The sequence below is a fragment of the Polypterus senegalus genome, chromosome 6 (assembly GCF_016835505.1).
Source record: "Polypterus senegalus isolate Bchr_013 chromosome 6, ASM1683550v1, whole genome shotgun sequence".
Lineage (NCBI taxonomy): Eukaryota > Metazoa > Chordata > Cladistia > Polypteriformes > Polypteridae > Polypterus > Polypterus senegalus.
The window spans coordinates 166,242,144-166,254,773 of NC_053159.1; the positions used below are offsets into that span (position 1 = coordinate 166,242,144).

A 12,630-nucleotide genomic window follows, 5' to 3' on the forward strand; every position below is an offset into this window, starting at 1 on the left:
AACAGGGCCTGTAAACGGCCATTCAGGCATTCCTTGCCTGCGCCACCACCACCTACTCAAAGCATCATGATGCACCAACATTGATGGACTGAAAGCCAGAAGTCTACGTGACCATCATCATCAGGTCCTTCCATGAAAACCCTAAATACAAAGAGGACTGTTTGACTTATGTTAGGTAGATTGCCCAGAGGGGACTGGGTGGTCTCTTGGTCTGGAACCCCTACAGATTTTTTTTCTCCAGCTTTGGAGTTTTTTTTTGTTTTTCTGTCCACCCTGGCCATCGGACCTTACTCTTATTCTATGTTAATTAATGTTGACTTATGTTTATTTTTTATTGTGTCTTCTATTTTTCTATTCATTTTGTAAAGCACTTTGAGCTACATTTTTTTTGTATGAATATGTGCTATATAAATAAATGTTGATTGATTGATTGATTGATTGTGTGAATTTGGGCTATACAAGAAATAAATTGTTGTTGTAATGCCGATGCAGATTACTTCACTTGTTCTATTAGCAGGCTCATCCATATCAATAATGATTCCTGAAAGTTCCTCCGTATTTTCACATCCACATTGGAAAATTATATGGGTTAGTGATTAAAAATCATATTTTGAAATTGCAGCAGTGAGAAGTCAAGCAAAACGAAACATTTTATTGGGTAACTAAAAAGATTACAATATGCAAGCTTTCGAGGCAACACAAGCCCCTTCTTTCAGGCAAGATGTAATTACAGCAGTTAATTCCTGACTGAGGCATTACATTAGACTGGTGAGTTCAAGCGAAACTCACTCATTTGTGTTGGGCTCATATAAATTCATTTCAATTTAATCTCCATATTTTGAATGGATATGTATAGTAAAACATTTCAGCTTGCAGAGGCATAGGAGTGTTTTATGCATATTCATTTTGACACCAAGTACATTTTCAGGCAAAATGAAACAAAGCATACTGTAGATGTGCAGAAGACAGTTTGATGTAGTCCAATAATAGGTGTGTTGTTTTTGTGTTTTGAACTAAGGTAACTGCTAAGCAATAACTAATTTTCTCATTAAAATTTTACTTCTTAAGAATGTACATTTTCAGTACGAATACAGAGTGAAACAGTGTAGGCATAATTATTTTTATATATAAAGCGTCTACGCGTGGAGGAGTGTGTGTCTGTCTGGCCCGGGAGTGAGAGGTGGAGTCTGGGTAAAGGGCTCCGCCACTGAGGAAACAGAAAACTGAACGTCTACATGTGGAAGTGTGTGTGTCTGTCTGTCCGGCCCAGAAGTGCGAGGCTACTACAGTATGTAGCTCAGGGAGCTGGCAAGGAGGCCCCAATTTAATGAGGTGGAAGAAGAAAGCAACTCTGTTGCAAAAGAAAAACCACTGAGAAAAGAGAGAGACTCTTACGCAAGCGATACGAGCACATCGGCAATACGGTATCCCTTTTACTTCTCCTCCCGGCGCTAATACACAAGGGAGGCGAGCACGTTGGAAAAACAAAACCTCCTAGGAGAGAGATGCCTAGAGTAGTTCCTTTCAATTATCTGACATCTCTACATTTCAGTTTTTTTCTGCCGATTTCAATAGTTTCTAAGACCCCAGGTTTTTTACAGCACGGGCTTACACAGCTAGTAATCTATACATATTTGAAAACTTTCACTGGGTTTAACTACTTTTTCAAGTCACACTACATTAGTATTGTTTGCTAGTGCTTTGAGTATTTTAATTGTTTAAGAAGACATCTGAAAACACGTAGTAATAATAATAATAGTAATACATTTGTATTGTGGCGAGCGCCCTCTTCTATGCGGTGGTGTGCTAGGGAGGCAGCATAAAGAAGAAGGATGCCTCACGCCTGAACAAACTGGTGAGGAAGGCAGGCTCTATTGTAGGCATGGAGCTGGACAGTTTGACATCTGTGGCAGAGCGACGGGCGCTGAGCAGGATCCTGTCAATCATGAAGAATCCACTAAACAGTATCATCTCCAGACAGAGGAGCAGCTTCAGTGACAGACTGCTGTCATCGTCCTGCTCCACTGACAGACTGAGGAGATCGTTCCTCCGCCACACTATGCGACTCTTCAATTCCACCCCTATGTAAACATTAACATTATACAAAGTTATTGTCTGTTATACCGGCCTCACACTCTCCACCTTGCATTTTTTAACTTGCACTGCTTTTTTATTGATCTTTAATTAATACTGTTTTTATCAGTATGCTGCTGCTGGAGTATGTGGATTTCCCCTTAGGGATTAATAAAGTATCTATCTATCTGTCTGTCTATCATTTTATTTTTTTTATAGTGCCTTGCAGCTATGCCAATATTTGGCTATAAATCAACTTACCCTCATAAACCCAGTCAGGAATTCCATTATATATTTCATTTTCCTTTCCATTTGTTGTCACCTGAAGGTAATCTTGAGATGGTTCCAGTTTTAAGTAAACATTGTTTTTCCAAATAAATGCCTTAATTAATATTGAAAAAGAAAAAACACAAAAAACTAAAATTAATCAAATCAAGCCAAATGTCTATTTTTAAGAAGATCAGAAAACATATGTATGCTTTATAGACACATTATCTTCTATGTGTTAAATTCTTGTATTGCTTGTACCCCTGGGCATTCATTGGTAACCACCAAATATCTGTATTTTGTAATTTTAGAATGCAATGTCAAAATTTCCTACTGTTACTACAACTACCTGAATTCAGCTTCCCACATACTAGCCAACCTTATAGAAGAGACCAGTTTTACTATTTCAGAAGGTTGCGTTTCGGGATATCACTTGCTTTTTAGCGCTTCAAACATAAAATGCCTAAACTGCCAAAAATGAATAATAAACAGTATGTGTTACCAATGTGTGCGCCAGCTGCAAGAGGTCTTCATTCTGGACTGAAACCCATGAGCTTACACTGCTGTGCCAGCCACATTTAAAAGAAACCTGCAACTTGTCCTACTTGTTTGAAGGGATGTTATGATTACTGTTCTCTTTAGTAAATTAAAAGGTCTTACATTAGGAAGACTATCTTACTATATACTATCTTATATAATGTCTTACATTAGTTAATATAGTTAAGACGTTGTCACACACATGCGAATGTGAGGCAGCTAAAGGGCCTGAATGGGGGTAATTCCATGCCTGACCACGGGAGGGCGTAGTGCATTAACCCTTTTTCTATTTTTCTGCAGACCAGTCATAGGAAATCCTGCCTGGCCCAGACGATGTCACTTCCGGTTCTGGCCCTGATGACCTCAGTTACTCTGTGTAGCTTTATAACTGCCATTTTGTCACCTCTACTACAGCTGTCATGTTATAATTAAACATGAATTGTTAGAATTGACACATACAGTACTTTTTAATGACAAAACAAAAAGGCTTTGTTAAAAGATGTGTATTTCTATACAGATATGAATATATGTAACCAAGTGACACAAAATGAGATATAATTTATTTAATAAGGTCAGTTTTTTTCACCGTTTTAATCTTTTATGGGTTTTTAACTCTTTACTTGTGACACTGTCATAATAATTTGAAAAAATAACTTGACTCTTCCAACATGTAAACATGGGACCACTGGCATATTTAGAGTATATACACTAGTACTATATATCTAATGAAAGTAAATCATGGGGTTACAATGGCACAAGCCTCACACCAAGGACACTGGGATTCACGTCCCGGGTCCTCCCTGCATGGTGTTTGCTTGTTCTTCCATGTCTGCAGGTTTCCTCCCACTCTCCAAGCACATGCACTCAGGTTGATTTGTGGTTGCTAAATTGGCCCTGATATGTGTTTGGTGTGTGGGTGCATGTAACTGTTTGTTCACCCTGTGATGGATTGGCACCCTGTCCAGGGTTTCTTCCTGCCTTGTTCCCTATGCTAGCTGAGATAGGCTTTGGCATCACCCATGAACTGGTCTGGTTATATGGGTTATAAAATGACATAACACTACAATATGCCATGTTACATATGTTAGTAGCACCTACTTACCAGTTTGTGTCCTGTTGGAGAAAACTCAATATATTGTATTTCTTTTGGTAAAATGTCAGATAGATGTTTCCTGAAACAAGTTAAGAAAATATTTACAATTATTACTTCAAGTTCTCTTTTATTTGTCAGATGATAAATATGCCCTCACAAAGCACCTGGTATTTTAAAGAAGAAAAGTCCACAGGTCATGCCCATTAGAACAGGCTTACACATACAACAAGTTATCTGCAACTACAGCAGTCCATTTTGTGAAGCACTTCACTTGCAGGGGTGAGAGGAGCCAAAACCTGGTAGTACTGGGCATAAAGAAGGAACGAACTCTGAGTGCCATTCTGTCAAAGGGGACATCCTTGAGCTCTCCCACATAAGGACAGTTTAGAAATATTATTCAACACCTCTTTGGAAAATTGACATGAGCAAATGTAATCACCACAGAGAAAGTGGCCCAGTTGTAAGATGAACCCTGGACCCCAGAGCTGAGAAACAGTGAAAGAATCAGTGGGCAACTGAGGCAACCTAAGTTAATGTACTACACAGGCTAAATTAGAATATGTGAAGACATTTTTCAGAAAGTGTTTGCAATCAAAGTATGAAGCTCACATTGTGAGACAAATTACTTAGGAATTGTAATTAATAAATTATATGGTGTAAGAGACAGCCGGCAGCTTATCCCGGCCGGGATGCCACTGCGATGGAAGGAATGGGGGAAGGCAACTTTTCAAGGACACTGCCTCCCCCGAAACGCTTGATGGTAGCTTCCCTGGACTGCAACAATGTCCCGGATTTCTGCAGAGCACTATGGGACATGTAGTGTAATACCACAGCCCTGCCATGGGTGCCGCCAGGGGACGCTGCAAGAGGACCAGAGGAGTTGCGTTTCATCCATAGCCCGGAAGTACTCCCAAGTCATGAGTACAGAAGTGTCGATTCACGATGCTGAAGAAAACTCAAGTCCTCCATCTGAACAAGAAATGCTGACAAGTCATGTGGGAGGAAGAACAGAAGCACTTTCTGGTCAAGGACTATATAAAAGACTGCTGTGAACCCAGCGAGCGAGTCGGACTGGGGAGGAGGTGGACAACATTTGCTGGGAGGTGTAGAGGAGAAACATAAGAGTATTGTGCTAATTATGTGTCTGTTAATTTGTGGCTGTGCTGCTTGAAGGCACTGTTACAAGAAGAAAAAGTATTAAAATACCTTTTGGTGCTTTTAACCTGTGTCCTGTGTGTCTGTCTGTTGCGTTTAAAGAGGCAACAGCACCACCTAGCGTTTTACAATGGTTATGGTTTAATTCTTGCTTTACTTAACTTACATTACTTACTTAAAAAACAGAAGAAATTTGACAAGCAAGAGGAGACCATTCAGTCCATCAAGCCAGTTTGTTTAGCTAATACCTAACCTGTCCCAATAGCTCATCCTGATTCTTCTTAAAAGTTGTCAAAGTTTCTCCTTCAGCTCAACATGACTCATTAGTTTGTTCCCACATCTCTCTGAGGAAAGAAGTGCTACCTGGCTTCAGTCCTAAATACATTTCCCCTTAATTTCTGCTGATGTCATTGAGTATGTATTTCACCCTTAAGCAGAAAGAATGTTGCTGGATGTACTTTATCAATGTATCAATTATTTATTTGAGGATTTTAAATACCTGGAATAAGTCCTCTGCTGGAGACTAGACAAGTCTGTCAGAGCAGGCCATGTCCTTAAGTTCTGAGATCCATATGGTTGCTCTCCTCTGCTCAGCTTCAAGTGCTGCTATGTCTTTTTTGTACTGTGGTGACGAGGGGCCTCGTGTATAAATGGTGCATACGCACAGAAATGTTGCGTAAGAACTTTTCCACATTCAAATCTTGATGTATAAAACCTACACTTGGCGTAAAGCCACGCACTTTTCCACGGTACCTCATACCTTGTTGTATGCAAGTTCTCTGCTTGGTTTTGCAGACTGGCAGCACCCAGCGCCAAAGCAGTGCTACTTTTCCTGTGTGGTTACTCCTTATTTTCCTGAAACAGCTTTATAAATACACTGAAACTAACCGCATATTGTTTATTAGTGTAATGCATCTGATTGTAATTAACCTGTAACAATATAATTGCCCAGGGAATAGCCATAGTATTCCAAATACCATAAGTGCTTTAGCATTGTTACTCTCACTGCACCTTCTTCTTCTTCTTCTCCTCTTTCAGCTCCTCCCGCTAGGATTTGCCACAGTGGATCATCTTTTTCCATATTACTGTCACCGCAAAACTCGGAGCATTTATATAACTGTATCTGAGTAGGAATCACGGCAGCAGGTGATCGGAAAGAGAATTATCGGTATACAGCATCAAGCACACGCTACCTCAGCCACAGCAAAATGTTTCAAAGCCTTTCCTGTCCGGACCTCGCGGTTCAGAAACAGTTTCATCCCAAGAACTATAAACACACTCAATCAAGTGCTCCTTGTAGAACTGTTTGTATTTATAAGTACAATCACCTCACTGTAAACTTGCACTACAGTTATAATATTACACAACCTGAGCCACTTTATAAAGCGCGTATTTACATACTGTATGATGACAATATCATTTTTAACATGAAATGCAGAAAAATATGTTTATTATATTATACAGATAAAACTTTAACTTCATTTAAATAATCTATATTCTTCACTGGGACTGGCATGAAGGATAGAATAAGTAAATATGTACTATGAAGATAGTTCAATGTTCCTTGAACGTTTTGAAGAATCTGCGCTCTAAGCTTACAGATGGCTTAACTTCTATTACAGAGCTGATTGTGTGGCGATCGGTTACTTGGAGAAAGAAAAGCAAAGACCGCAGGAGCGGACACACTAATATATATTGAATATAAAAACGCAGCGGCAAATTTCGACAAAAGTTAAATGCTTGTGTCATGAGCACGAGGCGGCTATGCAGTGTCCGCAATGGACGTGGCCATCCACCGTGCATAAGATACCATATTGACATTGGCGGGCAAAGGAGCCACTGATTCTTTCTCTGCCCAGGGCACCACAAGCCTAGAGCTGCCCATGAGTACTGCTGCAATAAATAATTTCATCGAAGGTCGTGCACAGTCGCTGCGCCATTAAACCCATGTTTAATAACGTGCTTTAACTCCTATCATCATGAAAATTATATCATGTATACATCTCAGTATTTTAGTTATTCGGAGAGCTGTAATATCACAAATGTAATGGATTCAGTGTTCAGTCAGAGGAAAAGAGCCGGTTTAAGAAGCAAGTAGTGATTCACACACATAGAGCACATAGAAGATCAAATACAAAACAAAGCATTTAACGTGTTACTTTAATTACGATGTGATTTGAGAAACTGGTTAATTAAACGATTTTAAAATGACGTTTATGATGTTCTACTGTAATGACAAAATAAACTATGTGATTAAAGTGGAAATTTCGAGATTGAAGTTGACATTTCGTGCTTTTTTCCCCACTGTGTGCCTTTTTTTTCTCTGTACCCTAATAAGCTTTCATATGACACTCAGACGGTGGGCTACGACTTGCCTTTTCACGGCAACTTTGATATCTGAGCTTTCAAGTTTCTCCACCACGCTATGTCACTCGATCAACTTCCTTTTGTTTATTATACCACGGTTTAATTAAACAATAGTATGTTTTTCCTTTGCCTCTACTTGGTATTCGCAGAAATTCTTAAATTTTCTCTGAGCTGAGCTTAAGAGCGATTTATATTAATTTGCATATTCAAAGAGGCATAATTCTGGGAGGAGTTGAGGCGGGACATAAGGCATGTGCATGAGAGTTACTTTTCACGCTGACCGGGATTTATGTAGCGGAAGAACGTGGAAGTTGGAGTACGCACAGATTCCTGCATCTGGATTTTTCTGTGCGTAAGCACATTTTGGCTTTTGTGCTTACGTCATGTTATAGTTCAAATTCTATGCACGGTGTTATGCATGAGGCCCCAGAACTGTAAACAGGGCTCCAGATATGGAGTATATACTTTATAAACAGTATATTCTCAAACTAGCTTAATGATTTAGGGTTGCATGCTTTTTTTAGTAAAACACGCTCAAGATGTCTTCACCTCCATTTTGAGCCTGAGCAGAGAGTCAGATTTGGGCAGAGTGAGTGGCCTGTCTAGAGGAAGAGGGGCCAGTGGGCTTGCAGAGAAAGAAAGGGAGTAGGAAGGAAGGTGAAAGTGGACCCCCCAATCCCACAGATAGACAGGGATCATAACTATCTATAGGAAGGTTGTTGTTTTCCTCATGTATTATTTTATCATTCCACTTCTTTATTGTGATCCTACCTCCATATCATGATCTGGCCATTGTTTTACATTTTTTACAGCTATTCCTTAGTCTCTAAAAATATTTTAATTGTTATTTGGATGGTTTGGGGGGCCCAGGGAATCCAGTGGTTAAGATTACGTTTTCAATAATGCATTTTTACCTAGAAATACTGTAAAATGAAATGTATTCTCCCATGGAACCATGTTGTTTTTCCTTATTTGTGCTAACATTTTTGGACCATTCTGTCAACGCTTGCTATGCCATTGCTAGGTGAGGTCAACCAGAAGTTCATGGACCAAGGTGTAAAGGTGAGCGTCAAATAAGTCCCAGCTTGTGGATATTTTAAAGAAAAGATTTGGCATTGTCTTCTATATTTCTATCTAATTTTGGCAACTAATGTTTTAGCTACTGCACTACAAGTTTTGTCTTATGTCTTGGCTCTGGCTACTTGAAATTACTTTGAACTATGGTTATGGAGTGTTGAGTGTGGAGTGTTGACCTTTGCCTATTAATAAAAACACAGCCCATCTGCTGACTCCAATCTTATTTAAATATGCCCAGTGTACCCTGTAATCTTTAATAAAACCGCAGTTTTACTGTATGTTTATCTTGACTTCATGTTATATTAATCATATACTGTATATTTTACACCTCCTATTCAACATTATGACTTTTAAAACATAAAATTCATTAAAAAAGAAGGCTATACCATATATTTAGCAGAAAAATAAAGAAGATTATGTCAAGTTTAATCAATCATTGAAAGTGTTTTATGTCAATACAGAAATTTAGATTATTTGTATATAATTTAGGCAGAAAAATATAAGGTAGTTTTATCTTTGAAGTACTTCATTTGTGCCAATACAGAGTAGAACACTGTGAAATAAAATAACTTTGTATATTAGGCTGTTGCTTTTTTCCTTTATTCAAAACATCAGGTAAATGTATTACTGTTACAGATATTTGTTAACTGTTTACAGACCTCTGATAACTCTTACAGATATTTTTGCAGCTGGAGCACAAGTGTCTTTTTCAGTGTCCCACAGTGAGGTGGAAGTTGGACCAGCAAGCATGTGATTTAAAATCTAATGCCTTTAGTACTACCATAGTGCCTTTTATATTTATATATTAAATAATAACTTACTTTGTCTCCAGGTCATAAAGTGAATATGAAGCTGTATATGAGTGCCTCCATACCTTTAAAGCAAGTAGCAACCATCTGTCAATTAAAAAGCATACTGCAATATTTCTCTCTATAAATAAAGTTTATAACAGTTACGGTAAATTAAAACTGCCATCATCTTTACACTTTATATTACATTACATTTTTCACTTTTAATAGACAAATAACAGTATTCATCTTTTTGCCAAAAAATTGCTTATGTATAACATATTTAGTCATTTAAACATCATAAGCATTTTATGTATGCTTGAAAATTGAAAGTAAATTAAGATGGAGTACATGATGTTGGGTTGTTGTCACGATGGCATTAATACATGAAGATATAAAAAGTAAAATCAAAATTCATGTATTTACCTTTTGGTAATCTCTTTGCAAACAAGCAAACTTTCGGTCAGCAGATACAATGTAATCGGAAGCATTTACATCTGTCTAGAAATAAATAAAAAGCAAAATTATTAAGAAAAAGAAGAAGAAACAACCATCAGCCAATTTGTGCAAAGGCTTATAACTTAATGTGAATCTTCTGAAACACTAGAATTCCTGTTTAATGCAGATGACATACGAAGAGTGATGAAAAAATATTTTGGATTTTAAAAAATTTGGATAAACAAATGTTGCTTCTGAGGGTCTTTATAGTCCAGATGCCACGGGTTTATAGCTGGCAGTTATTAGAATTCAAAATGTTCAAACTGGGACTGATCATGGTTTAATTCCAAGCTTAAACACTTGGCATAGTTGACAGAATGTGCAGTGTGGATGAGTGGAGTGTAGTGGCCGTGCTATGCTGGGCAGAAGATGAGAGCCAAGTTGGAGTGAGAGCTCAGCTCAGATCACCAGGAAGTGTTCCCCTTTCAGTGTTTAGAGATAGTGTCCACACGTCCGACTATAGGAATTCTCCTATTGCTCATATTAAAAAGAAGTTACTTCTGAAGGTCTTTGTAATTCCAGACATTGTGGGCTTGCAGAAGCCTGCCAATGGTTACCATAATGCAAATGTCCAAACTTGAACGGATCATGCTGTAATTCTTTGATGGAACAGCTATTCTCTAAATTTAGATTAAGCAAGTTTATAAAATTACCAGATGGATGTGTGACCATGCTCTGAGATTAACTTGTGGCCGGTCTAGTACTGATTCTTGTTTTGTGTCTGATGCTTCCAGAGTACAGTAGATTGTCATAAGCAATTTTAAAACAATTCACATACTCCATTTAAGTCCAATCTTCTCTAAGCCATTTTTTGTTTGCTTCCCCTGTTATCAGAATGACAGGAATTAAACATTTTGTTTAAGAAAAGCTAAAATAATCCTCTGGGTTTATATGTTTATCATTGCTATGGTTGTTGCTGTGACAGCAAATTTGATGTCGCAAAGCCGTAACTATAAAAATATTAGTCAAAATGGTGCCATACACTTTACCTTGGTATTGGGATAAATACCATTTTTTTGCACATTTTTATTTGTCTCTTGATCTTCTTTTTTCTGAGCTTTAAGATTTTTCCTGACCTTAATATGTTTTTGGTTTGGTGCTTATTGACTCTTTGATGATGAAGTTCTTTTGACTTTTTGAGTAAACATTTTGCTCTTCTCCTTCATTTTCTGAATTTTTTTTTTCAGCTGTCTTTTTAAGAAATTATTGTCCCAACTGCCCTTTTCAGGGCATTTAGCTGTAAAACTGCCTTAATTACAAAAATAAACAAACATGTTCCAGTATTGTGCTGCCAATATTAGTATTTATTAGTGAAAAGCAAAATGAGCGGGGTACATAAAAAAAAAAACAAATGAAAGAGAAGCCATTTTTTTGTGGAAATAGTTTAAAATTTCAAACCACATTTACATATTTCTGTTCTCGTTTATAAAGGGCAAGTGGCATGTAGGCCTATTATAAAACAGCTCAAATAAGCAGTCAGCACAGATTGTACAAATCATTTGTGAGCTGCTCTCACACAAAAAAAACAGTGGCAGTTCATTCACTTCGGTTCTGTTTTCTGTATTTCTTCTCGCTTTGTACTGCCTCTGCACTTTATCTGTGTCTGCCTTCTTGATCATCTCCTGTGTTGCCTTTCACAAGTGTGTGACAGCTCCCATTTTATATTTTTTACAGTTTGGTACAAAGCAAGCTTATCTTTTTTGGCAAGCAGCCTATTTACCTTAGAAAGTGATGTGAAAATATTGTCAAAGGTGACTTTTTTCCTCATTGCCTCTAAAAGGCTAAATGAGTTGTTTCAACACAATGGCAGATCATCTTCCCCTGGTAATTGAGGGTGATCTTCCTTGTGTTTAGTACATATTTCTTATTTACATCAGCATTTTGATGCAAGACTTGTCGGGTTTACTTAACATCATTTAAATGAAAGGGAATCAACTTTTCATAGGGAATAAATGCTCTTCAATGGTTCTGTTCTGCCCTGGGTTATAACATACTGTATGATGTTGTATTGTAGTGTCTGATACTGTATAACAGTAAATGTGTAAGTATGCTATGAGGCACAGTTTAGCTACAGAATAGTATAATTTGAGTATACATCTGCTGTCAAAACATTCTGTGTATAAGAGTTAGCGCAGGTGCTAGAAGTTCAGTATATCTGTGCTCAGATCATATATACATTTTCTTTTCTAAACAACACTTCATTCCTCGCCAAGTCCCACGTTCTATTGTTCTTTCCCGTTTCAGCCACAGTACAATCTCAGATGAGTGTCAGCATTTCCATGCAGCATAAGCAAATCAAGCCAAATGATTGTTCTTGAATTTACATACATTGTTGGTTCTGCTGTGCCGATGAAAGCATTGCGAGTGGGTCGCCTTCCAACACTGTGCTCTTCACTCACGGCTTGCTCTGTCCGCAGTGTGCCACCTTGCACATTCTCCTTCCCCTGTGTCAGTTTGATGCTGGCCGTCCACTTAATTTTCCAAATAGTGTGAAAACACTGGGATGCCATTTCAAGTGAGTTAATAATTTTTTAACCAAACTGAGATACCTGGCGTGTGGGCAGTTTTTCAGGTTTGTCTATTATTTTCTTCATTGTGCATATTGAAGCTACAGTAATGTGAGTGACACTTTTTCTGTGATTATCTCCTGGTTGTTTGTCAAAGACTGACATCAGTTCATACTTGGGCAGTAACATTCACTAATGTCAACAGCCGTAGCAGGAGAGGATTTAACAAGTTAAAAAGAATATGTAAATATGGTCATGCAAGAGCCTA

The 12,630-nt window shown here is 37.9% G+C and overlaps 1 protein-coding gene across 1 annotated transcript in view; it reads right to left on the reverse strand.

Annotated features, from left to right (window-relative positions):
* Positions 1-12,630, reverse strand: part of LOC120531777 (fibroblast activation protein, alpha) — a 95,206-nt gene that overhangs the window by 62,911 nt on the left and 19,665 nt on the right. The window contains exons 5-8 of the mRNA XM_039757495.1: positions 9,784-9,858; positions 9,391-9,443; positions 3,980-4,049; positions 2,335-2,455 (exon numbers count right to left, since the gene is read on the reverse strand). Coding sequence (XP_039613429.1) covers positions 2,335-2,455; positions 3,980-4,049; positions 9,391-9,443; positions 9,784-9,858 — 319 coding nt within the window. The remainder of the gene's footprint in view (positions 1-2,334; positions 2,456-3,979; positions 4,050-9,390; positions 9,444-9,783; positions 9,859-12,630) is intronic.